The 26,916-nt window shown below is 37.7% G+C and overlaps 1 protein-coding gene across 1 annotated transcript in view; it reads right to left on the reverse strand.

Moving 5' to 3' along the window:
- LOC126237196 (mediator of RNA polymerase II transcription subunit 14) overlaps positions 1-26,916 on the reverse strand; it is a 171,231-nt gene that overhangs the window by 18,504 nt on the left and 125,811 nt on the right. The window contains exons 20-24 of the mRNA XM_049947075.1: positions 17,211-17,465; positions 15,795-16,050; positions 14,465-14,626; positions 8,737-8,945; positions 2,255-2,413 (exon numbers count right to left, since the gene is read on the reverse strand). Of these exons, the coding sequence (XP_049803032.1) occupies positions 2,255-2,413; positions 8,737-8,945; positions 14,465-14,626; positions 15,795-16,050; positions 17,211-17,465 (1,041 nt within the window). The remainder of the gene's footprint in view (positions 1-2,254; positions 2,414-8,736; positions 8,946-14,464; positions 14,627-15,794; positions 16,051-17,210; positions 17,466-26,916) is intronic.

The raw sequence follows: 26,916 nt of genomic DNA on the forward strand, positions 1-26,916 counted from the left end.
GGCAGAAGGAGAGAAAGGGAGCTAGGGAGGGAGGCAGAAGGAGAGAAAGGGAGCTAGGGAGGGAGGCAGAAGGAGAGAAAGGGAGCTAGGGAGGGAGGCAGAAGGAGAGAAAGGGAGCTAGGGAGGGAGGCAGAAGGGGAGAAAGGGAGCTAGGGAGGAAGGCAGAAGGAGAGAAAGGGAGCTAGGGAGGGAGGCAGAAGGAGAGGGAGGGAGCTAGGGAGGGAGGCAGAAGCAGAGGGAGGGAGGAGAAGTCAAGAGAGTTTATAGCAGCCTGCTATCCAGTAAAGGAGAGTGACTGTAAACCCCAAGTAAGTCATCTCATAAAGGCGTGGAAAGTGGTTTGGGGAAATAAATCAGTATAACCCAGACCCACACTCACACTTTAAGTCGTCAAAACGTTAAGAGTATGATCGTATGCATAAAGCATTAAGTGATCTTACATTACATCACAAAAGAACCAGAACTTCAGAGAATACTCCACGAGCATTGTAATTTTGTAAGCCATATTAAAATGTATAATTTAACTTAATTTTCTGGGAACATCACTATTGTATTACTCATGTTTGATTCTTTGTTATGGCAAATGCCATATGTGCCAGAAGATGAAACATGCACTTGAAATACAGCAAACAGTTGAAGCTATCCAATAGTGAGAAATGAAACACTTCATTTCAAATAAATTGACTGCCTCAACGGAAAAGATTAATAAAAGCCAAATTTCTTTAGCAAACCGACAAAAATAATTTCATTGTTCGGTAAGACAACTGATTTGCCGAAAACATGGAAATGAGGAAGCTGAAACTAACATATTTTAGCCTTCCGTAATTATGTGAATGTATTTTAATTCAGCCATAGATACCCATTTTATTTTCATCTGACATGAGAGCTGTAAACAAAGAGGAAGCAGCAAAATCACTAAACGTAAACATGGGTCATGTGGCAACTACCCCCTCCCTCTAAAACTCAAGAGTGCTCTGTGCATGTGCAAATCCGGCAGCTTGGATGCGCCAAAAAGATTTTACCTGATAGTATATGGCTGCTTCTTGTTACTGCCGAGATAGTAACAGCCACCCTTTAAGTAGCCAAAAGATGGAATACGCACTACTCGCACACAATTCAACTGAGCATGAGCCCGCTGATTACTACTCAAAGAACCTTATGTAAACAGTTGTAACGTCACGCTCATCAGAAGCAGTTTGTTGTTACGAAGTGTTGCATCTTCGTCTTAAAGCCTTGACACATTTTTCTGTGGCAGACGCTTGTGTGTGCACTGTGTTTTATTGTTGTACTTGGCGCATTTCCTTTGCACCTTAAGTTTTATTTTAGCTGCAGTAACAGGATACAGTGATATTCTTTGTTAGAGTGTCAGTTCTTACCAGTCATAATTACAAAAATTTAACTGAAACTAAAACAATGAAAAATTCCCGGGATTCTTAAAAATTCCTAGGTTTTTCCCAGTTTTCTCGCAGATGAAATACTTCCACGTTTTTTCCTGGAAATCCCGGGGTGTATACACCCTCACTGCTGTATGAGAACACAGTGACAGTACTGCAAATTAATTTAGACTTCTTAGCATCTTATTATCACATGATGTGAATATATTACAGAGTAACTTGTCAACATGTAGTTGTAGTAGTACTTTGGCAAATTACTATGTAACATATTCATACAATCTGATGATGACTTGTTAAGAAGTCAAATCAGTTATAATGCCGTAACACAAACGGTGTCATAATTTATGTGCATTTTCAACTTCTCGGGGCGTAATGAATAATCCATTACATTTCGGGCATGCAGCTGCGCAAATAATTTTTTTTTTTTTTTTCCGCGGCTGCATGCCCGAAATTTAATGGATTATGGTGTCATAATTGGTTTTGACTTCTTAACAAGTCATCATCAGATGATGTGAATATATTAAATAGTAATGCATCAACATGCAACTGCTGTTGCCTGTCTTACTAAGGCGAGTTAGTATGTAACATATTCACATCGTCTGATGACAACTTGGTAAGAAATCAAAAATGGATGATACCATTTGTTTTGCCTGAGACTGCAAAATATAATAAACAAAGCAGAACAATAATTAAATGTTAAATAAATTGCCCTACTATTTTTACCGCAATGTGTCTATGTCAACACTAAACAGACTACAAAATTATTGTTTTCACAAACTAAAAATTACTATTAATAAAAATTATTCAGCCACAATCAACTGAAAATATAAGTGAATTGAAACATATAAAAATGGACACACCTGCATTTCCTCTGCAGACCACTGGTCTTTGTGGTCAGGCAGTGGTGTAACCTTAAGGTGAAGGGACTGCATAAACTGTGGATTCAACCACACTCGACATTGCAAACTGTCCACTTTGAAGTGTACAACTCCTGGCTCATTTGTGGGGACAACCGTTAACTGAAAATGCAGTTTCATAATAAATAGTAGGCTCTCATAGAAACTTGTTATGTAAATGCGACATGGTTAGTATTAAAAATAAATTTATAATAAACATATCTTGCTGTTATAAATTACTTGGTATGGAAAGCAACAACAGCTGTGATAATATATTACAACTGATGAAAACCGCAATATCTGTGTCAAAAGATTTATTAATCATGGCTAGTTTCACGAGATTACAGTCACATCTTCAGGTGACAAACTGTTGACCTTTCAATACATAATGTCCGTAAGATCTCCATAAGGGTTGGTAACAGAAGCCTTTACCTTCATGCAGAAAGCTGGTGGGTCAATCCATATGAAGTGGTCCAGTGATGGTTCCTTGACCATTTTTAAATATTTTAATTTTTTTATATGTGATTGCCCTATATTTGAGAAGTTCAAAACAGTTTTTTAAAATAATTTATCTTGCACCTTTACTGCATGGCGGCCATTTTTATTTGTAGGCGTGCAACGATTTTTCAGTATGGAGACATCAGCGAAAATTTGAATATCTCTGGACTGGGTTAATTTACAACATTGCAATTAACATGATCGTTTTTAGAAAAGTATCCTCTACAACATTGTCTATTACACAAAATATCCTAAATTCTAAAATAACCAGTCAAAATGACCTCCAAAGTTTGGTATCCAAATTTTCAAAAATCCACTTTTTAGGCCCAAAAAATAACAAAGAGTGATTTATGAGAGTCTATTTTTTCCTATAGTTAGATATCATACACTACCAGCCTCATATAGGGCAAGAACACTTACAAATGTTTCCTTAATTTTTTATGAATTTTTTGGAATTTGAAAATTTTCATTTTTTGTTAAGTTTGAGGTTAGTTATCTCAGGTGGGACTGAATATAAAAATATGATTTTTGGACAGTTTGTACACCTGTATGATAGCAACATACTGTAAAAATGTCAACATTGATATCTGACTGTGAACAAAGATATGAATTTTTGAAAATGAGGTATAGTTCACATTACTCTACAACTGATCTTATGGCTGTTGCCTGTTTAAATGGTTTATTGTTTCATTGCAATAAAATTTAATTGTGACATATTTAGTCAACACTATCACCCAATATTCATTAATTTATTTATTTTTAATAATGCAATATTAGACAATAGGAGCTTGCGCTTTTGTTCTATGGTAATAAAAATGCCCATTTACATTTAGGTTTATTGTCATTGCTGGGTGTGGTATTGTTGTAGTCAGTCTGTTCTGAAACCTCTGTTAGAGTGGATGTACATACTTCATCGAGTGTGTAGAATGAGTTATGTGCTTTGTTCTGTGTGTAATTTGTAATTAATTTTGAGAGATTAACTGGAATGCAATAACATGGATGAACAGTGCTCTGTTGGACAGATAGCAAGTGAAATGTGTCACAAAACAGTTCACAGCTCAGTTTCAAAACACTTGAAAAATGTCAATGACTTTGATGAAGTTAGACAAACTTTGTTTAAATTTCGAGTAAGTTCTTTTGTAACATCAGTCTGTGAGTATCATGAGAAGAAATATATTCTGAAGTATGTATAACCACATTTTTGGAAGAAAGTGCTGTGAACCACCTAAAGTTCATAAAAAGCCTATTACTAAAGGTTTGAGGGAAATAAAACTTGAACACCTGTCCTTGTTATGTGAGAGTGAAACAGCTTCCCAATTGAAACGTAATGTGATTCCTGGAAATTCCCTGTGTCCAAATTGTGACTCAAAAATATTTGTTGTGAATCCAGAACCAGAATCAGGTAATCTTGTTAATGACATTTATATTCCTAATGAGGAAGCTGTTAGCATATTGGATTTTGCTTGTTCTAAGTTAGACGTATCTCCTGCTTTGAAAATAATAAAATTAAGTAGCAGAAAAAGAAAAGCAGCTATTGACAATAAGGTACAACAAATTTCAGACAAATTGAGAAAAGCCTTGGAATCATGCTTTAATAATACAGATATCAACATTATTTCTAAAGAAGAAGAAAACCTAGCACCAGCATAATCTGACACCGAATATTTGAGCTTAATAGAGAAATTAATAATTAAATGTTCAGTGACATCTAAAGAGGGAAAAGTTAAAATTTTAAGTTTTCTCCCTGACTCATAGTCAAGAGAAAAAGTAGTTCATGGATTCAACATTTCTCATCATTTGGTTAAACTAACCTGAAAATCAGTGAAAGAGCAAGGTATTCTTCCAGTTTTTGGAAAGAAGAAAGGAGTAGGTATAAATGAAGAAACAATTAAAAAGATCCAGCACAGTTTTTTGAAGATGATGAAAACCGTAGAATGTGCCCAGGTTGCAAAGATAGCAAAAGAGTTGTTATAAATGGAGTTAAAGTAACAAAAGAAAAACGACTGGTGCTGTCAAATTTGAATGAACTTTATGTAGTTCTCAAAAATTCTCATCCTGAATACAAAACTGGAAGATCAAAATTTTGTGACCTCCGACCTAAGTGGTGTATTTTGGCTGGATTCTCAGGGACACACTCCATATGTGTTTGTTTATATCATCAAAATGCAGTTATGACTGCAAGACTGGTAAGGAAACAGTTATTGAATTGTTGCACGAATGTGACGACGAAATGCCAGACAGTATTACCTTCAAACAGTGGGTCACAACTGACAGGGCAGAAATGATAACAGTGGTTAAATCTCAAAAAGATTACCTGGAATCTTTAAATGATAACTTGCAAAAACTCAAAAGTCGCCACTATGTTTCTAAAATCCAAATTAAGTTTTTGAAGGACAAAAGAACACAACTTCATGAAACTGAATGCATAGTGCTAGCTGATTTTGCAGAAAATTTTACATTTGTGATTCAGGATGCAATACAAGGGTACCACTGGGTCAATGACCAGGCAAAAGTGCATCCATTTATTCTCTACTTTAAAAATGAGAAAGATGAAGTTTGCAGTTCTTCAATTTGCATTCTAAGTGACTACTTGGAGCACAACACTTTGGCTGTACATGTGTTTCAAAAGTATGTAATAAATTACAAAAAAGAAAATTTTCCCAAGGTTGAGAAGCTGATATACTTTTCAGATGGAAGTGGTAGTTAGTATAAGAACAAAAAGAATTTTTCAAATCTGAATGGCACTTTTTTTGCATCTTGCCATGGTAAAAATTCATGTGATGGAGTAGGAGGTACAACAAAATGTGAAGTAAGTAAAGCCAGCTAACAAAGACCAACCATAGACCAAATTCTCACAGTACAGGATATGTATGTCTTTTGCAGGGATAATATTAAAGACATTACCTGTTTTCTGATCAAGAAAGACGAAGTGGTTCTGCATATGAAAACAACACTTCAAATCAGATTTGAAAACTGTATAGCAATAAAAGGAACAAGGCATTTCCACAAATTCCTTGCCATCGCAGAAAACTTAATTCGATGCTATGTAACATCAGAAACCACAATTTATGAGGATCACTGTGTCAGTAAAATTACATCTCTGTCTTTAACGTTGAATAACGTAGTGGCATGTGTGTATGATGGACAGTGGTGACTTTGCAAAGGTTGAAAGAATAAGTCTGGAAGACAATGAAGTTTTTGTGCATTTTTACCACCCTGCTGGCACAAGAACATCATTGAAAAAAATCTACTAATGACAAAGTTTGGATACCAATGAAAAATGTTTTAAGGTAACTTTCAGTGCTTGAACTTACGACAGCAACTGGGAGGTCTTAATCTGTATCACAGAAGCTGTCTGAAGAAGTAAGTGTTCTTAACATTCACCAACAGGTTTAGGAACATTCATGTCTCGAAGGATGTTAATTGAAAATACTTATTTTAAGTATGTCAAATTAACATAAATGATAATTTCAGTGATGTTTCCACTTTTTGTACATAATTCAGTACCTTACTTCAATAATAATAGATTATATACCCCCAATATCACACATGAATAGGCAACAGCCATAAGACCAGTTGTAGAGTAATGTGAATTATTTCCTCATTTTCAAAAATTCATATCTTTATTCACAGTCATATATCAATGTTGAAATTTTTACAGTAAATTGCTATCATATAGGTGTTAAATCTGTGCACAAATCATATTTTTATTTTCAGTCCCACATGAGATAACTAACCCCAAACGTTACAAAAAATGAAAATTTTCAAATTTCAAAAATTCATAAAAAATTAAGGAACATTTGTAAGTGTTCTTGCTCTATATGAGGCTAGTAGTGTATGATATCTAACTATAGGAAAAAAATAGACACTCATAAATCACTCCTTGTTTGTTATTTTTGGGTCTAAAAAGTGTATTTTTGAAAATTTGGATACCAAACTTCGGAGGTCATTTTGACTAGTTATTTTTTAATTTAGGGTATTTTGTGTAATAGAGAATGTTGTAGAGGACAATTTTCTAAAAACAATCATGTTAATTGCAATGCTGTAACTTAAACCAGTGCAGGGACATTCATATTTTTTGCTAATGTCTCTAAACTGAAACATCGTCGCATGCTTACAAACGAAAATGGCCGCCATTAAGTAAAGGTAAAAAAAAAAACTGTTTTGAACTTCTCAAATATAGGGTAATCACATATAAAAAAATTTAAATATTTAAAAATGGTCAAGCAACCACCTTAACTTTTATTGGACCACTTTATTTGGATTGACCCTGGTGTCATAAAGCATGCAACTGGCATTAATAAAATAACCAGAGGAATAAGAACATGACATAACACAGACATATGTGCTATGTCTTCTCAGAAACAGTGGCCAGCCAACTAGTGCATTTTTGTATTTACCCTAGGAAAAGAGCAAAGGCTAGTCCGATTTTCTACATGTGTAATATCCCTATACATCACTTGCAATTCATCTGCAGCAGACTCATTGCTTTTGCTTATTTCTCTTAGTTCCATACTGGATTTTCTAATACCATAATATTTCAGGACGTGCATAGTGAATTGGATGACAGAGTTAACGGCACCAATTGTTTCAAGTGATTAGTGTAAACATAGTTTCACGACCTACATCTGTCCTACCACTATCTGTATAGTACGTGTAGATAAATAATTAAGTGTTGTTTGGTTTCCAGGTAATTGCAAGCCCTTTGATTCAACGCCACTTGGAAAACTTGTGTGACAATTTTGGCACTCCTCATTCAAGTGGCTTCTTCTTCGGCTCACGTGAACAGCACTTACTTGTTGGACAAACATGAATCACTGCTGCTATGAATGAACATAATAATCACTCTTACTGAGAAAGTGGGTCCTTTTGCAAGAAAGAGCTAGCAACACTACAGGAGAGATTATAAAGACAGAATGGATGTAGAATATGCTGGAACAAAACTAATAATTCATATCCATAAGAACGCAAAAATGAGTTGCAATTGTCGATGTCACATGTATTTGTTGTTCAATTTGTATTATTGGGACCAAACAAATCTAAATCCAATCTCATTTACTGCCATCACATGAAAATAAACCAAATGCATTTCCCTGTGCACAATGCATCTGTCTTTTATTCAGTCACTGGTGATTACGATACAGTGAACTACACCATAACACTTTCACTCGCAGTTTGTTTTCCACACCCACATTTGTCTGATTGTTATGCCCTGAAGCCACAACCTAGTAAGTTGCAGTACTGATGAAATCGCACTACGTAAAAGTTATGTGCTAGACCAACACCTGAAGTGTCATGTTCTACCTTCAACAGTCGGTGGCATTCCTAGTGGTGCTTGCCAAGCGTATCTGCTCAAAGCTACTGCTGGTAACTGTGCTTCCACTACTCTTCCCATCTCTATAGAGCTCTTTTATATGATATTTGCACCCCAAAAACTGTTGCTTCCAAGTTTGCACAATGGGAAAATATCATTAGAAGTTATGTATGGATTAAATGAAACCTTCTATACCATTCTGTCAACACACAACCAAACTGTCATCAATCAACCTAACATAGACAGTGGGCAATGCTATGGACTACTCTGTTGCCACAACCTACATTTCAGAAGTATATTCTCTTTCTTAAACATGTAACCACAACATCATTATGTACTGGGATGAAGTTAACATTTGCTATCTGCGCATTAAATTGATCCCAGTGTATTGTTACATTTGTGTAGTACACATATCACAAGAACATCTGCAAAAGGTGAAACAGGGAGCAAGTAAACAGCCCTTCCTCTCACTTCTTTCTGCCTTGCAGTTGCCAATGGCTTGTGTCATTGGCCATCCAAAAAATTATGCTTAGCTAGCTTATCTGTATCCTTTTGTTTTTCAAATTGGGAAGCTCTTTCTGTCACACCCCATATCTGCAAATAGAATAAATCTTCCATACAATATAGTACTCACACAGTCTTCACTCTGCACAGTCCGCTGCAGTTGCCTTCGCATGAAAACACAACCGAGGAACCGCTCAAGTGGCGACATGTCCGGGCTAGGTAAACCGACAGGATGTGGAGTAGATGTGCAGAGCAAATGCAGTGCCTCATGGGTGAGGAGAGTTGGTACAGCACCAGCCCAGCTTCGTTGTGGAAGTACACGTGACAAATGACATCCACCTGCCAAAAAAGTTGATGGAAAGTGTGTCATCATATTGGGTGATGAGATAACACAGAAATTTTGCCTTTCTAGCAACAATGTGTTTAGTCTTCTTTGACTCACTGTCACAATCACATATATATCAGCATGTACTTAATAGCTATGGGAAAACATCAACTGACTAAACTGGCAGCAGACCAATATATAAATATATGGAAAATGCTATGTATTAAGACAATGGATTGCCTCAAATGAAAAAAATACAACTGACCTGATGACATACATGAAATTCTTGGGAGAGTTTCCTACCTAAATCCTTAACAATGCTGGTTATGCCTTTGTCCTGTACTAGAATGTCTGTACTAGATAGTGTGACATACTGGTGACTTTTTAACTTAAACCTTGAATAGTCTGGTTCCTCTCAATTATCTATTTTGTTTTAAAAGCTAGTTTCTTGCTGGATTTCATCCATGCTTATCAGTTGCATATTTCTTCTGTGAATTTGGTTAAAGTTTCATTTTGGGGATTCTGGGCCGAGCTACCGGAGCTGTCGGTTGTGTGTGCATCAGATGTGCTTGCTTGTCTGAATGAATGGCTTGTGTATCTCTTTTTCCGACAAAGTGTGAGGCCGAAAGCTTATGTGTAAGCGTCTTTTATCTATGCCTGTGTGCATCTCTTTATAGTTATTTTATAGTAAGTAGCAATCTATCCTTTCCTACATTGTTGATATTTTAGAGATTCTTTTCTTCATAGATTGAAGCTATGTGAACTCAATCTTTTGTGCCAAAAGATGAAATGAAACCAATATATGTTGTTTTATATAAATACAAACTTCAGAGAGGTGTAAAAGCTTCAACTTTTGGGACTGGCAAGAGTGGCAAAAAATGAGACGGGAGGGGTTGAAAGATGATATAAGTCATGGAACAAAAGTCATTCAGATCTCAAGGTGAAGCTGCAATACAAAGAACAATGAGAAGTCGAAAGTAAGAAACATTTATTCACTTCCTTCTATACTGATTCTGTTACATGCAGAGTGCTGGGAGTGACATATAAGAATAAACAAATTATTCATTACCTGATATACAAATTCTGTTTACTGCACTCTTTGTGGATGATAAAAGTTAAATAGTGTACACCAACAATTTGGTTACTAAGCAGAACCTGAAACAGAACTTACTTTCTCATTCAGATAACTAAATCAAATCTCTCGTTAGCAATTTAAACTCTGGAAATGACAGCTTCCAGTGATTACTTGTCACTCATCATATTCCTGGAATCAACATTAGCTGCTCCTCTCAACCTTCCTGCCTGTCCCCTCCAGACATGTTTCTTTATTCTTATCCTCTCACACTTGAGGCTCCTCACCGTTACTTTTTTGAGGCACGAGATATGTAATCTGATTGCCTCAGCTGCACAACAACAACTTCATATTCTACATCTTCAGATCAACTCACGCAACTGATGACTACTTCACTAATGTTTTTTATTTAAATAATAATAATAATAATAATAATAACTTATCCAAGCTGACTGGTTCAGAGTTCTATCTTTAGCTGAGTCCCGCTAATCCTAAGCCCGTTAGTCCGAATGTTCGTTTAATCTGAACTCTAATGTTTTTTGGACGACACAAGACTGTGTGGTACTGGGGTGCAAGACTCGCACATCTCTCGCAGTTGACTTACGTACTGTGTGTAGCCGATCCTCTTCTCTAGGTAATCAGCTATGTCAATCTCCCAAAAACTTCTTCTCCGAAGACTATAGCGAGTAAAGGAATTTATTAAGCTACTTCTCTATTCTTGAAATAATTTGTGTACTCGTGGAACACTTTCAGTTCATTCATGGTATATTCTCAACTCTCAACACAAAACAACATTTACTCTTTTTCACATAAGTAAGTAAACTCTGGCAAATCAACTGGTGTCTTTAAAAATAAGACAGAATAAACACAAATACTATCATAGGTTGTAACAAACCAATAATTTATGGACATCACATGCGCCCTGTCTCGTGCAGAGCTAAGATGTGAAGAATGATAAAAGTCTCTTAGTCTCAAGCGAGTCCAAGACATGAATGTGCACAGAAATCTCTATTCAATTGTTCATTAGTCTTTTTTTCAATCAACACAGACACTAACACACCAAAGAATACTACATAATTATTCCTTGAGTTTTCATCATGTCTTCTGTGGCGCTGGCTGCAAACACTTGTCGTCGTCAGTGACTCGCCCTACTTACAGTCTTCTAATATAAAAATTCTGACCTGTACATAGACACAGGTGGATCGGTAGAAACGTTCTCACTCCCCCGCACACGTACCTATAGTATCGGGTGTTCGAGACGATTGAAGGCCGAGTGTTTCCAGAATTTACACCAAAATTCTTGAGGCACTACAGAATGTGAAAATGTTAGTCTAAGTATGGAAAACTGTGCAGTAAACTGCTATACATACACACTACTTTAATTTACACAGTACAGTAAATATGTATTAGAAAAATTGGCAAGGAAACATTAGGTTTAAACAATGCATAACAATGAAAGAAAAGCTGTCAAACTTACTAAAATACAGCAGACATTCTATCCATACTATTAGATGACAAAAACTCATTGTTTTTTTGGCGTAATGAAGACAGTTTTTTATATGACGCTTAGTTGCGCCATCATCTCATAAACATCAAATCAGCAGCTGTCACAGTGGGCTGTTGCCCCAAATAACGCTGCAAGAAGGTCAAGGGCTTCTGCTGCGTCACTGTGTGTCCTTTGTCGCTTTCAGGTTCATAGTCACTTCCATCACAACAGTCCACTTCTTCCTGGTCTTGAGTCACAGCAGCAACTACATCAGCATCAGAAAGGTTCTCCACACATCCCCATCCGCTGCCATCCACTCATCTACGTCTCCTTCACTAGCTTCTTCACATCCAGGGATGGTTTGTATCATTTTTAGAAGATTTTCCTCTTCATTTTCAACTAGGTTGTCCTGAAATTCAAGAGATCTCCACTGTTTTCTCAGAGTATTTTCTGAAATGTTCTGCCATGCCTCAGAAGCCCAATAAACAACATCCTTCACATTGGTCTTTTTTATTTTCTCCACTAAAGGAATGCTATCATCTTGGATCAGGATTCTTAAAAATTGTTTTCTGTAAATCAGTTTTAATGTTTGCAGTAGACCCTGTTCCATCGGCTGTAGAAGGGGTGTAACATTCGGTGGCAAAAACTTTGCCCCAATTTCTCCATCACATAATTATTCGGTGCTCGGGTGAGATGGCGTGTTATCAATCAAAAGGACTGCACAGGGAGACAAATGATGTTCCATAGGAAACCACCGAACAGAGGGAACAAACTGGCTGTGAAACCATTCTTTAAACAACTTACCATCCATCCATGCTTTTTTCTGGTTGTGCTAATAAATATATGGGCAGGACTTCATGTTGTAGTTTTTAAAAGATCTGGGCCTCGCAGATTTGCCGATCAGCATTAAAGGCAGCTTGTGATTACCAGCAACATTGCTGCACGCTACTAAATTCACATGATCTTTGCACATTTTAAAACCAGGAGCATGGTCTTCTGCTTTTGATGTCAGGTTTTTTGTTGGCAATGCCCTGAAATTAAGGCCAGTGTCGTCAGCATTACAAGTTTGTTGGGGAGAATACTTTCCCTCTCTCATCATTTTTTCAAACTCACCCAAGTATTCCTTTGCTGTATCACGGACAGAAGAAAGCTTCTCTCCAGTAATTGCTAGCTGACGGATTCCATGGCGTTTTTTGAATCTGTCCAACCAACCGTACTTGCACTAAAAGACTCATCACGATTCATTAACTTGGTCAGGTACACAGCCTTCTCCTGAACCAGTGCTCCACTCAAAGGAGTTCCCCTTTCTCTTTCCTGCGTAAACCAAAGGAAAAGAGCTTCATGCACTTTAACATAGTGGAACAGTTTCAAAGTCTGTCGAATTTCGAGTGTTTTTCCCGAAGCACTGACTGTTTAAGCTTCACTCTGTTCTTCTTCCAATCACAAATGGTTGCTTTACCAACACCCAGTTGCGTTGCCAGTTTAGATACATTCTCACCATTGTCTATCCGATTCAAAGCATTCATTTTTTCTTATGTTTCCGTTTACTCATGAAGAAAATACGTACACAACACCTGAACGAATACAACTGTTACATGTGCCAGCGATCGATAACTAACATAACCAAGCACTTTGCGAGCCAACTGGCTGTGCACTGACCTCAGACACTACAAAGGTCTTAAAAATGCACAACAACAAGGGCAGGGAGTGAAAGTGAGCCATTGTTCCCACACTTGTTCCCATTTTTACCACGTTGTACCTACTTATCTGCTTGGTATACTTCATTCTAGAAACTTGTCACCGTAATTCCGACTAACCTGAACAAATCGGTAATCCAAACAAGGTCCGGTCCCAATTAGTTCAGATTAACGGGACTCTACTGTATTACAATTTCACCATTACATTGGTTTTCAGAGAACACTTGAGTAGTGTAGGGCTGCACCTCTACTGTCATGCTTTTGGTGATGATTTCCTTTCTTCCTTTCTTTTTTTCATACATGTATCAATGTATTACAGTTCCTTTGTCCTACTATTCCTCTTATAACGTCAAAGTCATCATGCCTTTCACACTCACACTTTTAATCTGGCTTTGGCTTTAAAGGGGAACCAGTACACTTTGTTAACCAGTTAAGAACTAGAAAAAGAATTAAGGTACACAGTTGTTTCATGAAAGAAGTTGTTGAAGCGTCCCCAGATACTTTGCGTCAAACATTATATGCTCTAACGGAACAACACCAGATAATTAGTGTTAGTGTGCCCTTACTTGTCACAATTTTTTAAATATTTTCAAATTAAATCTTCAAGTTTTGTTCTTGCAGTTACAACAGCCACTCCGAGAGTTTAGCATCTTGTCGAGAGTGTGATCATTGGAGATAGAGCGCAAGCTTGAATTAAAAAAGGATGGGAAAGAAACTCAGCCACACCCTGTTCCACGGAACCATCAAGGCATTTGCCTGGAGCAACTTAGGAAAATCAAGAAACCTGAATCTGGATGGCCAGCAGGGATTTGAACCTTCATCCTCCTGAACCTCTCAAATGTGAGTCCAGCTAGTAACTACTGCTCCACCTTGCTTGGTGTGGCCACTCTGATAAATTTTCTAGAACAGTAGTGAGCTACATTACAAAAACAATTAAATGTGGTTGTGGACATTTTGAACAACTTTACTAACGGTGTGAGGTAATAGTGACTAGCTGTCTTCTCTTAGTTTTATACAAAAGAGTTGTCATGTCCAAAAGAAGACCTTTTTCCCTGCAGGGGGAGAGGTCTTTTTTCCGGCATGTAAAAATAATGGACCAATACTATAACTACAACACACTTGCCAGTGACTAGCTGTCTTCTCTTAGTTTTATACAAAAAAAGTTGTCATGTCCAAAAGGAGACCTTTTCCCCGGCAGGGGTAGGGGGGGGGGGGAGGTGAGGTTTTTCTTCTGGCATGTAAAAATAATGGACCAATATTATAACAAAACACACTTGCCTGCTTTGAGGTCTCCTTGAGGACTGTGCAGTGCTGGGTGTCCACCAGGTGACTGGCCAGGTCTCGCTGGCGAAGGGCGGGGCATACTGGGTGACCCAGGCCAATTCGACGCAGCGGGGGACGCTGTACTTTGGGAAGGAAATGGGCTCCCATCTGTATGACCTGTGAAAATAGTGGAGAATAACATTTTCTACATAGGATATGTGGTGCACAGGAACTACACATGTAATCAAAACTTAAGGTAGACAGCAGTTTTTGTGTGAACTCTAAGGTTTGAGTGCACATGGTCTCTCTCTCTCTCTCTCTCTCTCTCTCTCACACACACACACACACATACACACACACACATACACACACACAATGCACCCACATCTGCTGCTGTTTCTGAGGAGGCTGCATTTTCATAGTCAACAAGTAGCTAGTCTCTCAGAATTTGTCATACCACAGAAAGACAATTTTGCCTTCTGGAACTTCTGTCTGGCATCTCATACAAAATTTCTGCAAACCTGTCAAAACTGATTCCAATTTGGTGGATTCAAAGATGAAGCACACATGTACAGCTCTGTGACACCAGTGTATGCAGGTGTACTAGCACCACTACTACCACCCCATTTGATGCAGCACCTTCACTGGTTGCTCAATTTATCAGCTGTTGCATCTGCAGTGTACAGCAGTCCCTCTCCAAATACACCAAAGGTCTCAATGCAGATTTCACACACCAAAATTACCCTCCCAACCTTGTACAGAAACAGATCTCATATGCCTTGTTTCTCCAGTCACCTACTACATCAGACACACATACACAACTCGGGTCTGTTTTTTTCAACTTTAGAAGAAGGCCTTTTGGCCGAAAGTTTAAATGTACAGCAGTCTTTTTGTTGCACCTATCTGCCTCTCAATGTCTCCTCTATATTCTGCGTAACAATCAAACCTTTTATGAATAGTGTCTTTATTCCACCCTACATTTTCCACTGTCTGATTTTCACTTGTTATACTTTTGTTGATAATCATCTCACATCCTTTTATCAAGATGCTACTGATTAAGGTTAGAATTTAAAGTCTCATCAATATAAATTTCATTAGGGACTGCACAGAAAAGAACAATTTCTTTTCTTCTTATATTAACTACACATCTCGAAATGGCGTAATAAATAACATATTTCAGACTTGTTCTGTATCTAGGCATAAATATCTGGAACTGAATTGAATTGAATTTTATTTCATCCTGTAAGATTACATTGTGTACAGTAAATGTACGTGTAATATAGGACATGTCAAAGTATTAAAATTCTTTATCACTCTGCATTTCTGTGCAAACAGTTGTACTTACCTGTTTGTCCCATGAAGGACCCAGCAGGCGAATGCCCCACCTGCACTGAGCTACACGGACCAGGTGAAGATGTCGGCATGAGGCCCGCTGGGCTTGGAACGTGCAGAGGATTCGATGGAGAATTAGCGAGTAGTCCTCCTGGTGAAGCATGAGGCATCATCGAAGGTGAAGGATTGATGTTAGGTGGCATTGATGGAGGTGATGCTAAGTTGAATGATGTTGCCGGGCTTGAGCCGAAACTCTGATGCTGACTTGCCTGTAAAGACAGTGAGTGAACCAAATATATTTGTAGTTACTTTCACCATGCCTCAATGTGGTGCCCATCTTTTCACTGGATACCACTTTAGTGGGAGGTATGTCTAATCCTTCGGGCACATAACTTCGCAGCATGATGAGCGCTAGTAGTGTCTAATAGTTTATCTGTTAATGACATTGCATGTGGAGAAGGGTAAAAGCTGGTGCTGGCATGTAGACTACACTAGCAAACAAACACCCTGGTGAACATCAAGCTTAATGTCAACTTACAGCCACCATAAACAGTGCCTTCAATTCACAGTGTATAAGGCATTGTGGAAAGGGAGTTCAGTCAAGTTGCTACAAGCATTTTCTTATGACCTTATGGACTGATCATTAATGTTCCTTGTTTCCAACCAAATCACATTTTAATTTCCATTATCAAACCTTTCCTATAAATTGTGCTTCAAATTATACTTTCTCATTACATCAAGGTGCAAGCAAGACATCATCAAATAATACCATTACATATAAAAACAGCTTAAAGAAAACTGATAATCATCTAAAACACGAAAGGCTTTAATCATGCTGTGTATTATAAAAATGATAAGTTGGAGATCATAGGTGTGGCAATGGAAATAAAATGTCAGTTTCAGTGAACATTTTGAAAATACCTTATTGCCACACAATGTGAAATTAACCATGGCAATCAATTAAGTAAAATATTTTAATAATCAAGAAAACACTGTCTTAAGCAAGCAATAAATCATCACTGACGCCCTGAGATAAAGAATAGTTTTTTTTACTTACGACTGAAAAACCAGCAAAGCCCTACAAGACATGTTTTCATCTGTTTTATTTGGATACCAGCAAGCATTTGAAGAGAAATGGTGTAATTTTAGTGCAATTTCCGGCTTGCATTAGAAGAGAAATACCATAACTGCAGTGCAATTTATGGCTCCCATTCAAGGACAAATGGCATAATTTTAGTGTAATATTTACAGTCTGCTGTAACACATTAGCACATGATAATCATTGTCACTGTCTATAAATATATTTTGTTTTGGTTTCTTTCTTTCACATTTCTTTCCCTATAACTTATGCTGTACTAATGTAAGGTTCAGCTACAGACAAGCTCGAGAAAAAACATTCCATGTGAATCGCAAAACTGCTGCTAGTTACCTGCGATATGGCTGGGTGAGGACTGGCTGGAGTATGTGGGTTGCTTCCAGACGGTGGAGTGAGAGGAGGATGGAACCGGAGGCCTGCCTCCCGCTGCTGTGCTGGTGACTGAGGCCCGCGATGGTGGGAGCCCAGAAATGACATCCCACCACCTCCTTCCGAATCCATCGTCACTGGAGATGGTGGATTGTCATCCTCAGACTGTGATCTCCTCCTAAATACTGCTGTCTCGTCAACATATTTTGACAGGAATGCCTGGAAAGTTTTCAGCATTTGTCAAGCAAAGCAGAACCTCCTTACTTAGTTTCAACAAAAGACATACACTAGATTCTCAAACATCCACATGAAAATTTGTAGCTTTATCTGGCTTTATCCAACACATAAATAGATTTTCACCAACAACAGCAATCTCATGCAGAAAGAGTACCCCAACACGTAATGTTATGATCCAGTCAACAGTAACATAGAAAGACAAAAACTGAATAATCATCATCTTTTGGCACAGTGTGTTCTTTCTTTGCAAGGAAAGAAAGTAGGGAGGGGGTCACAAAGTATGAAAATAGTGGTATGAAGGGAAGTTGAGGGACAGCTAAAAGATAAATTGAGTTGAGGTGGGAGAATTATACTCAAGACTAGAACTAAATTTAGCATGTGGGGAAGGGGTGGCGGGAGGGGGGCATAGAAGCCAAAAACAAAGAGACAGTTCAAAAGAGAGATAATTTTATTCATTTCTATGCATGGATTATTTATTTATTTATTTCTTCTTCTTCTTCTTCTTCATCGCGGATGGATCACCTAGGTCCACACGTAATCAACACTTGTTGGCCTTCCTTTTCACCCAGTACTCCTTCATACGCAACGAATGGGCTAGTTTTCATTGGGCAGACCACGTATGTCAGTTTTTCTCTCTTCTTCCTCAAAACCCCATGTGTTTGTGATTTTTTTATGTCATTTCTGTCATGGAGATTTAGAGACCCTAATTCTCTCAGGTCTTTTTCCGTCTGTTTGTACCAGTTCAGTCTTGCAGTTTTGTTCTTTAAAAATGTATGGATTTTGTGCATTAACCTGTCTGAGTCCATTCTTTCTAAATGCCCCATGAATTGGATTCTTCTCATGAACATTGTGTCTGTTATTTTGGAGATATTTTTATATATTTCTGCACTGGGTATCGGATAATGCAAACTGTCTTATTTATTTATTTGGCAATTGATGTTTTAAAGAAATTTTCCACTTCATGAGGTTAATGGCCGGCCAGTTTGAGATTGTTCACCAGGGGCACTCCCTCCCAATGTGCAACTACCTGCAGACTTGTTGGAGTCTCTCAGTAACAGATTTTCATAACAGGAACAAAATTCCTCACTGACAAACTATTGTTTATGATCTATTGCACTGAAGATTAGAGAGTGCATGTATCAGTATAAAAAGAGAGCTTCGCTGCACAGCTTCAATGTTCACACAAGACATTGCTGATTCACAGAATTTCACCAGCTAGCCCTGCCTAATGGCGGAACTTACAACTACATTGCACTTTAACCGTAGGATGCATGGTGCCGAAAACACACATGAATGCATATGCAGGGCCTCCAAGGCCCAGCTCTAATTTAAAATTTTCCTCTTTTCATATAATCATTCTTTGAAGTTAAATTTATTTCTGTCAAATTTATTGTCATATTGAAAGATTCCTAAGATACAGAACAGGATCTGGTGGGCCTGATTAACATTTTATTAATTTTTAAAAAAAGACTCAAAGAGTGAATTTTTATTAGTTACATCCATTTACATACAACATATACAAATAATTTTATTAATTCACTTATAAGTTGCAGTTTACATTTTATAACATTTATTACAACCAATTTCTTCAATTAAAATATACTCATTATTCACAATATTATGTATATAGGCAATATTTTGACAAAAAGTTACTATTCATTGTTCACATAAAATTGCATTTTTCTTAGTTTTCAACATGTGACAAACAAGAAACGCAAAGAACGCCACTAAGTTCCTTACAAATGTTGGTTTTACACTTAATGGATGCCATAGCACTTTTCCTGTGTTTCTTATATGGACAATAATTGCATCTTCTTCTTTTTCCTGAAACAAGTAGTTGGTTCGGCAATATGACATCTTTTTGAACACCACATCTTTGCATGGCATCAACGATTTTCTTTGGAAGATTAGGGATCTGAATACGAAGTTCTATTTGTGGTCTTCCCATTTCCTCTGCTAAATCTCTGAGGAACAAATGCCTTTTATCACTTCTTCCACTATGGTATTTCAGATGTTGGGTAGAAAATAAAATACACTGTTTATTGCTGCGACATCCATCATATTCATCCATAATGCAAATGGCCACCTTCTTGTTTGTCTCTTGCAAGTGTAATAACGAATTTTCTGGTCCATTTGATCAACTCCACCCTTCATGGAGTTATAGAACTAATAAATCTGGTTTCTTTTTTGAATGAGTTTCATTAATGTTTCTGTCATGATGCATTGTGCTAATGAGAACTACAGACTTTTTCTTTTTGAGAACATAACTCACCAGTGTAATGTCACCTCTAAATGCAAGCAAAGAGGAATGAATCGCTCTTGAGGCAGAGGGTTTCATCTCATTTGGAATTTCTGGTTTATTTTGTTTGATTGTTACCACCACTGTAATTTGCTTCTGAAGCATCTCTTCTGCCAGCTGCACACTAGTAAAGAAGTTGTCAACATTAATATGTTTTGATGATCCTTCAATGCTTTTAGCAAGATCTTTCACCACATTCAATCCAAGATTTTTCTGAATAGGTTCATGGGGCTTCCTTCCCATGTAAACAATTCCGTCTAAAGCATATGCAGATGTAGCATCACATAACCAAAATATTTTTATGCCATACTTGGCTGATTTAGAGGGCATATACTGAGTGAAGCTGCATCTTCCACAGAATGGGACTAGCTGTTCGTCAACTGTAAGCGAATCATTGGGAATCATTCTACTTCTAACTCTTGTCAAGAAATAGTTCCCATACATAGCGAACAGCTGCAAGTTTGTCATCTGCAGATCGAACTTCACGGGTACGCCTGTCATCAAATATAATCATTCTCCTTATATCCTCCAATCTATTTACTGACATGGTGGCCTTATATGTAGGATTTGCCTTTTCATCCAAGAATAATTCTCTAATCAGGACATCCCAACTCTTCTCAACACCAGAAAGCAGTAAAAGACCAAGAAAACCCTCCATATCAGCAAGCGAAACGTTTTTCCATGTTTTACCATGTTAGCAGACACTCTTCTGCCTTCAATATTTGTGCAGTTGATGATTTCCTCTAGTATTTCCTTGGAGATGAAATAGTCCCAGTCATCCTTAGGTTTACAGGTTTCAAACCACGGGCTGGACCAGGTGCCTTCTTTACGATATTATGGACAGGCGTACGAAAAGTTGCAGGAGGATATAATTTCCAAATCGTTCCATTCCGACTAATATATGTGTGGTCTTCTATACCTTTTTGTGGTGGTTCTTAATTTTCAGACTCTGATGAAGTAATATTATCGGAAGGACTGTCATCTGCCTCAATATTCACATCTGCACGTTCATTGGCTGATTCTTCACTACTTGCATCTTCAAAAATATTTCCTTCCTTGCAAGAATCATCATCTTCAAACCACTGAGCCATAACACTTTCAAAATTAGCTGCATTTGTATGTACTGACTCTCTTGCTTTGCATGTCGGAGCCATAGCAACAGGCGTGTGTCTCGAACAGCAGCTTGTGCAGCACTAAACGAGTCATACTTGTAACAATATGGGCCTTGCAGCAACAAACAAACTACAGTAACAATGAGGCTGACAAGAGCAGCACAGGATAACAATACTATGCAATAATAAAACATTTGATAGCAAAAAGATCAATAATATGTGAATATGTGAAAGTAGTGTGTATTATTTTTTAGTTATACTATTACTACTACAGCTACTGCTGCTATAGGCACTCCTGTTGCTGGAAATACCACTACAGTTATTGTTGAATTAATAACTGCTCCCAAACAAATGTTGAAGACAATATAGGCTAAAGAACATTTACCGTATTTACTCGAATCCAAGCCACACTTTTTTTCCGGTTTTTGTAATCCTAGCCTGCGGCTTAGAATCGAGTGCAAAGTAAGCGAAAGTTCTGAAAAATTTTGGTAGGTGCCGTCACATCTAACTTCTGCCGTCGAATATATGTAGCGCTGCTACACTGGCATGCTTTGCAGGCACACAGATAAATACTGGCGCCAAAACCTCTGCGTCAGTAAATAAATTTAAGAAAAGGTGGAAGACGAGCTTTTTTCTCCGCCCCGAGTTTCGACCACTGCATTTTTATACATTATCCAACGAAGTAAATACAAATTCCGTGCTGTTCATCTTCGAACGTAGCAGCATTTCAATGTACTACGAAAATCCAACTGGCAAGACTGTTTGCGATGTTTGTCAATTTGGCCAACTCTACGTTCTGAATTTTTTCCTACCTGTGAGAAGAGATGGTTGCTAATAGGAAGTTTTATGAATTGTGAATCACATGTAGTATTCTCTTCACCATAAGAATAATACGAATATAAACATTTTGCCATGTATTCTTTCGTGTTTGCTGCTATCTCATTTAAATCCTGTCTGCCTAATAAAGTATGAAACTAGAGTGAGACAACAGCAAATGCGGAAGAATGTTCATATCACGTCATGTTTATATTCATATTATTCTTATGCCTAATAGTGATATAGTCAGAAATGAAGCACGGCAATTGACTAGATTTTTAAATCTAAGATGACTAATTTCTGTGCAGAATGTAATGTACTAAAGAGGCGTCCAAAGATTTTCAAACTGAGAAAATTTTTCGCTAAACTCTCGTTCAGAACATCTTCTATCATACGCAGTCTATTATTTGGTTCTTGTTGATCATTATCAAAGAAAGCAGCACTGTAAGTAACAACAAGTAGTAGTCTCTTGCCACTGTTTCGCTAATGAGATGATTCCTCTCATTTTTTAAAATTGTAAGCCGCGGTAGCGAGCACAAAAGCAAGCTATGCCGCGAGCGGCGACATGCCATAAACTCTCACTATCAGAATGCGACAAACAATGCATGACACAGTACAATAATGCATTTTCAGCTTAGAGTGACGTAAACACCTATAACAAAGAGAATGGCACTTACCAGATCAAAGAAAAATAAGCAATCGATTCAAACCAGACGAAGCACGTGAAAAAGGAAGGCTACCCGCATAAATATGGACGGAGCGCCTGACGCATACCAATGGCTACTGCTAAGCTTACGACTCGAACCAAACTACTATAGCTGTATCGTCATTCATTCGACCTAAACTGTGTCTCATATTACAATGGACCAACTTTGTTTCGATTTGGAGGTGCGGCCTAAAACATTTTTCTCCCCTTGAATTTCGAGTGCGGCTTAGATTCGGGAAAATTATTTCCTTGATTTCGAGTCCCATTTTTCAGGTGCTTAGAATCGAGTGTGGCTTAAATTCGAGTAGATACGGTATAAATGTGTGAGGGCTTCTGAAGCCCTGCTTATGCATTCATGGTGTAGGGGTAAACGTATTGAATTATACAAAAAACTTAAAAAGATATCTCGTTCAGACTTGATAGGAGGAATGTCACAGTGTTAGTGAAAGAGTACTGGAAAGCAGTTTGAAATCAAACAAAAAATTAAAGAATTTTTTTAAAAATTAAGACATACAAGGGCCTCGGAGGCCCTGTATATGCATCCTAGCGTTAATCACAGATTACTTGCAGTAATGGTTTGCAAATAAACAGTGAAAATAAACCAAAGGTTGCTGAGTCCCTCTAGGCAACATGTGTTCCCTAATTACATTTCACTTGCCCATCAGACATGATTTTGGTAATACTTGGGTCCCCCGAGTACATGAAGATCATACAATGATTTCTCTGCTGTTACCACTGACTATAAGGTTCATATCTCAAAGGTCACCCAAATGGACCACACCAAACAAATCACACCATTTTCGTATTACTGAAGCTCATGTGTTAAACGTAAAATTACCTCCGCTATGGCCTGCAAGCTCCCAAAAAGTTACCTGTTCCATTGCAATTCTCTTAGCACAAGAATTTTCAATCTGGTGACCACACTGATTTTTTTACAATTATGTGCCTACTTTATTCGTAGAAAAGAATGTCTCAATATGGCACAATGTAAACAATTAAGGAGTCAAGAAAACCACTCACCAAATAGCATTGAATCATTGCCAAGCATGTAAAAATGAATAAAAAGAATGAAAAGTGTTAAGATCATCATAGATTCAATAGAAATAAGTCATGTCACATACATGGTTTCTGCTGGTCATGGTTGGTTGGTTTGTGGGGGTTGAAGGGACCAGACTACAAAGGCCATCAATCCCTATTCTGCCCATACACAACATCTTTATGTAGTACATTTCTTCAACTATGGGAAAAGGGAAATGGATGCCTTTTCAGTTCACAGACAGGCTGTATTTTCCCAGCATTTCTTGTCTGATACACTTGTGTAAGGAGGCAAAATAACTTCAGTGAGCTCATGTTTATAGCATAGAGGTATTTATACCTTATTAAGGGAGGTCTTATTTGCAGTTATTAAGTGATGTTTTATGTGAAAAAAACTCAACAGCTGGAGCTGTCAAATTGTCCACCACAATGAAGAGACTACCTCCAAGCATCAAATGCTTTCAATATGTATTTGACAGTGACGATTTCATTGACCCCGTTATCAATGGCTGCAATACTTTTTGCAGCTTGATGGTATCAAATGCATCACCTCTGCCTCAGCTCTCCCAATACCTGAAGAGGCCCAGAGGCTTAAATTGCTTCCTCTGAAACAGAAAGAGGTCACCTATAGTCTGTGAGATGAGTGATTGACATTGATAGTTCAAACAGCCAAATGGTACTGCTGTCTAACGTGGTTTACAGCAATTCATGCTTGTTTGCTACTGCAAGCGTTCTATAGCAGCAGAAACAAAAGTGTCAATAACATGCACGTTGTATTTGTATGCATGAATTTATTTACAGTTGTCACTTGTAATATAAAATCTTGAAAAACTGAAGAGTTATTTAGTATCCAATATGCTGAAACATCATAAAGTTATTTGTTAGACTTCACAATGGAAATGAAAACTATTTTGGCAAATCACTGAACATTTAGCTTTTCTTTCCATTTTTAAATATTAGGATTATTTAATAGTTCTACAATGAGGAACAGATTAATTTATCAGTGTCTTAACAGTTATAATATGAAGAAGGTACTCTCAATATGATGATACACATAGGTCAATGGCGTGCTTCCAACTTACATTCCTGAGTGTGTTGTATTTATGCCAAAGGGCAAACACCACTCACATTACTGTTAGAATATGATTTAGAACAGTCTTCTTCGGCACTGATTGAACTACCACTGCTCCCTCATAGACGTATAATTAATTTTTGACTCATTCGTCCACAACACCTTCATTTTTGGCTGCCTCTCTGACGACACTTGCAGTGGTATTCAACGTTTGTCATTTGACTGTCGGCAGCTATGAGATGATTTTCAACTTCAGAGATCATGAATTTTTTTTTTTTTTTTTTTTTTACTATTTGCAGAAACATATTTTTTTTATTTATGCTCATACACCTTTAATGACACTGAAGTGACAGTGGTACAGAGGATGCCCAAAGATTTCATGCCCATGTTTTTAAGAAATTTCATCAATTATGTATGTTAAAAATTGTGGTTTCTTTTGTGTCACAATTTCGAGCAATTCCACCTTTCTCAAAATCATTTCTGAAAGCTACTTTTCATCATTTCAGGCACTGAATATCACCATCTTTCTTTGTTGCCAGAGTTGGTGTCTTACCATGAAAAATGGAATGACAAGGGACATTGTCCATAACAATCAACTGGTGGACTTTTGAGATTTGTCATAAGTGATGTCTTGTACCACATTTGAAAAACAACACTATTCATCTCCTTGTAGTAATCACCTATCCTTTTTGAATGAAACACTGAAAAGCATCTTGGCACAAAGCTATCTGATGTACCAGCATTTAAAACAATGATTCGTGTTCCTTTTCCAACAGGCACCTGAACAGCTGAAGCCTATGTCTTACAGCTCTGTACGCAATGAAAATTTGCTTCTTTCAAAAAGAAGTTTGGGATATATATACAGCACAGTCCCACTAATTTGCACCCTGGTAATCCAAACGTTCAGTTAATCCGAACATGAAAACTGTTAGTCTAAGTATGGAAAACTGTGCAGTAAACTGATGTACATACACACTATTTTAATTTACACAGTACAGTAAATATGTATTAGAAAAATTGGCAAGAAAACATTAGGTTTAAACAATGCATAACAATGAAAGAAAAGCTGTTGAACTTGCTAAAATACAGCAGGCATTGTATCTCTACTTTTTAGATGACAAAAACTAATTGTTTTTTGGCGTAATGAAGACAGTCTATTATACGATGCATAGTTGTGCCATCGTCTCATAAACATCAAATCAGCAGCTGTCCCAGTGGGCTGTTGCCCCAAATAACGCAGCACGAGGTCAAGGGCTTCTGCTGCGTCACTGTTAGTACTTTGTCACTTTCAGGCTCATAGTCACTTCCATCACAACAGTCCACTTCTTCCTGGTCTTGATTTACAGCAGCAACTAAATCAGCATCAGAAAGGTTCTCCACACATCCCCATCCGCTGCCATCCACTCATCTACGTCTCCTTCACTAGCTTCTTCACATCCAGGGATGGTTTGTATCATTTTTAGTAGATTTTCCTCTTCATTTTCAACTAGGTTGTCCTGAAATTCAAGAGATCTCCACTATTTTCTCAGAGTATTTTCTGAAATGTTCTGCCATGCCTCAGAAGCCCAATAAACAACATCCTTCACATTGGTCTTTTTTATTTTCTCCACTAAAGGAATGCTATCATCTTGGATCAGGATTCTTAAAAATTGTTTTCTGTAAATCAGTTTTAATGTTTGCAGTAGACCCTGTTCCATCGGCTGTAGAAGTGGTGTAACATTTGGTGGCAAAAACTTTGCCCCAATTTCTCCATCACATAATTGTTCAGTGCTGGGGTGAGATGGCGCGTTATCAATAAAAACGATTGCACGTATAGACAAATGATTTTCCTTAGAAAACCGTCGAACAGAGGGAACAAACTGGCTGTGAAACCATTCTTTGTAAAGCTTACCATTCATCCATGCTTTTTTCTGGTTGCGATAATATATGGGCAGGGACTTCATGATGCAGTTTTTAAAAGCTCTGGGCCTAGCAGATTTGCTGATCAGCATTAAAGGCAGCTTATGATTACCAGCAGTGTTGCTGCGCGCTACTAAAGTCACACGATCTTTGCACATTTTAATACCAGGAGCATGGTCTTCTGCTTTTGATGCCAGGCTTTTTGTTGGCAATGCCCTAAAATTAAGGCCAGTGTTGTCAGCATTATAATTTTGTTGGGGAGAATACTTTCCCTCTCTCATCATTTTTTCAAACTCACCCAAGTATTCCCTTGCAGCATCACGGTCAGAAGAAAGCTTCTCTCCAGTAATTGTTAGCTGACGGATTCCATGGCGTTTTTTGAATCTATCCGACCAACCTGTACTCTCACTAAAAGACTCACCACCATTAATTAACTTGTCCAGGTACACAGCCTTCTCCTGAACCAGTGCTCCATTCAAAGGAGTTCCCCTTTT

The sequence above is a fragment of the Schistocerca nitens genome, chromosome 2 (genome assembly GCF_023898315.1).
Source record: "Schistocerca nitens isolate TAMUIC-IGC-003100 chromosome 2, iqSchNite1.1, whole genome shotgun sequence".
Classification (NCBI taxonomy): Eukaryota; Metazoa; Arthropoda; class Insecta; order Orthoptera; family Acrididae; genus Schistocerca; species Schistocerca nitens.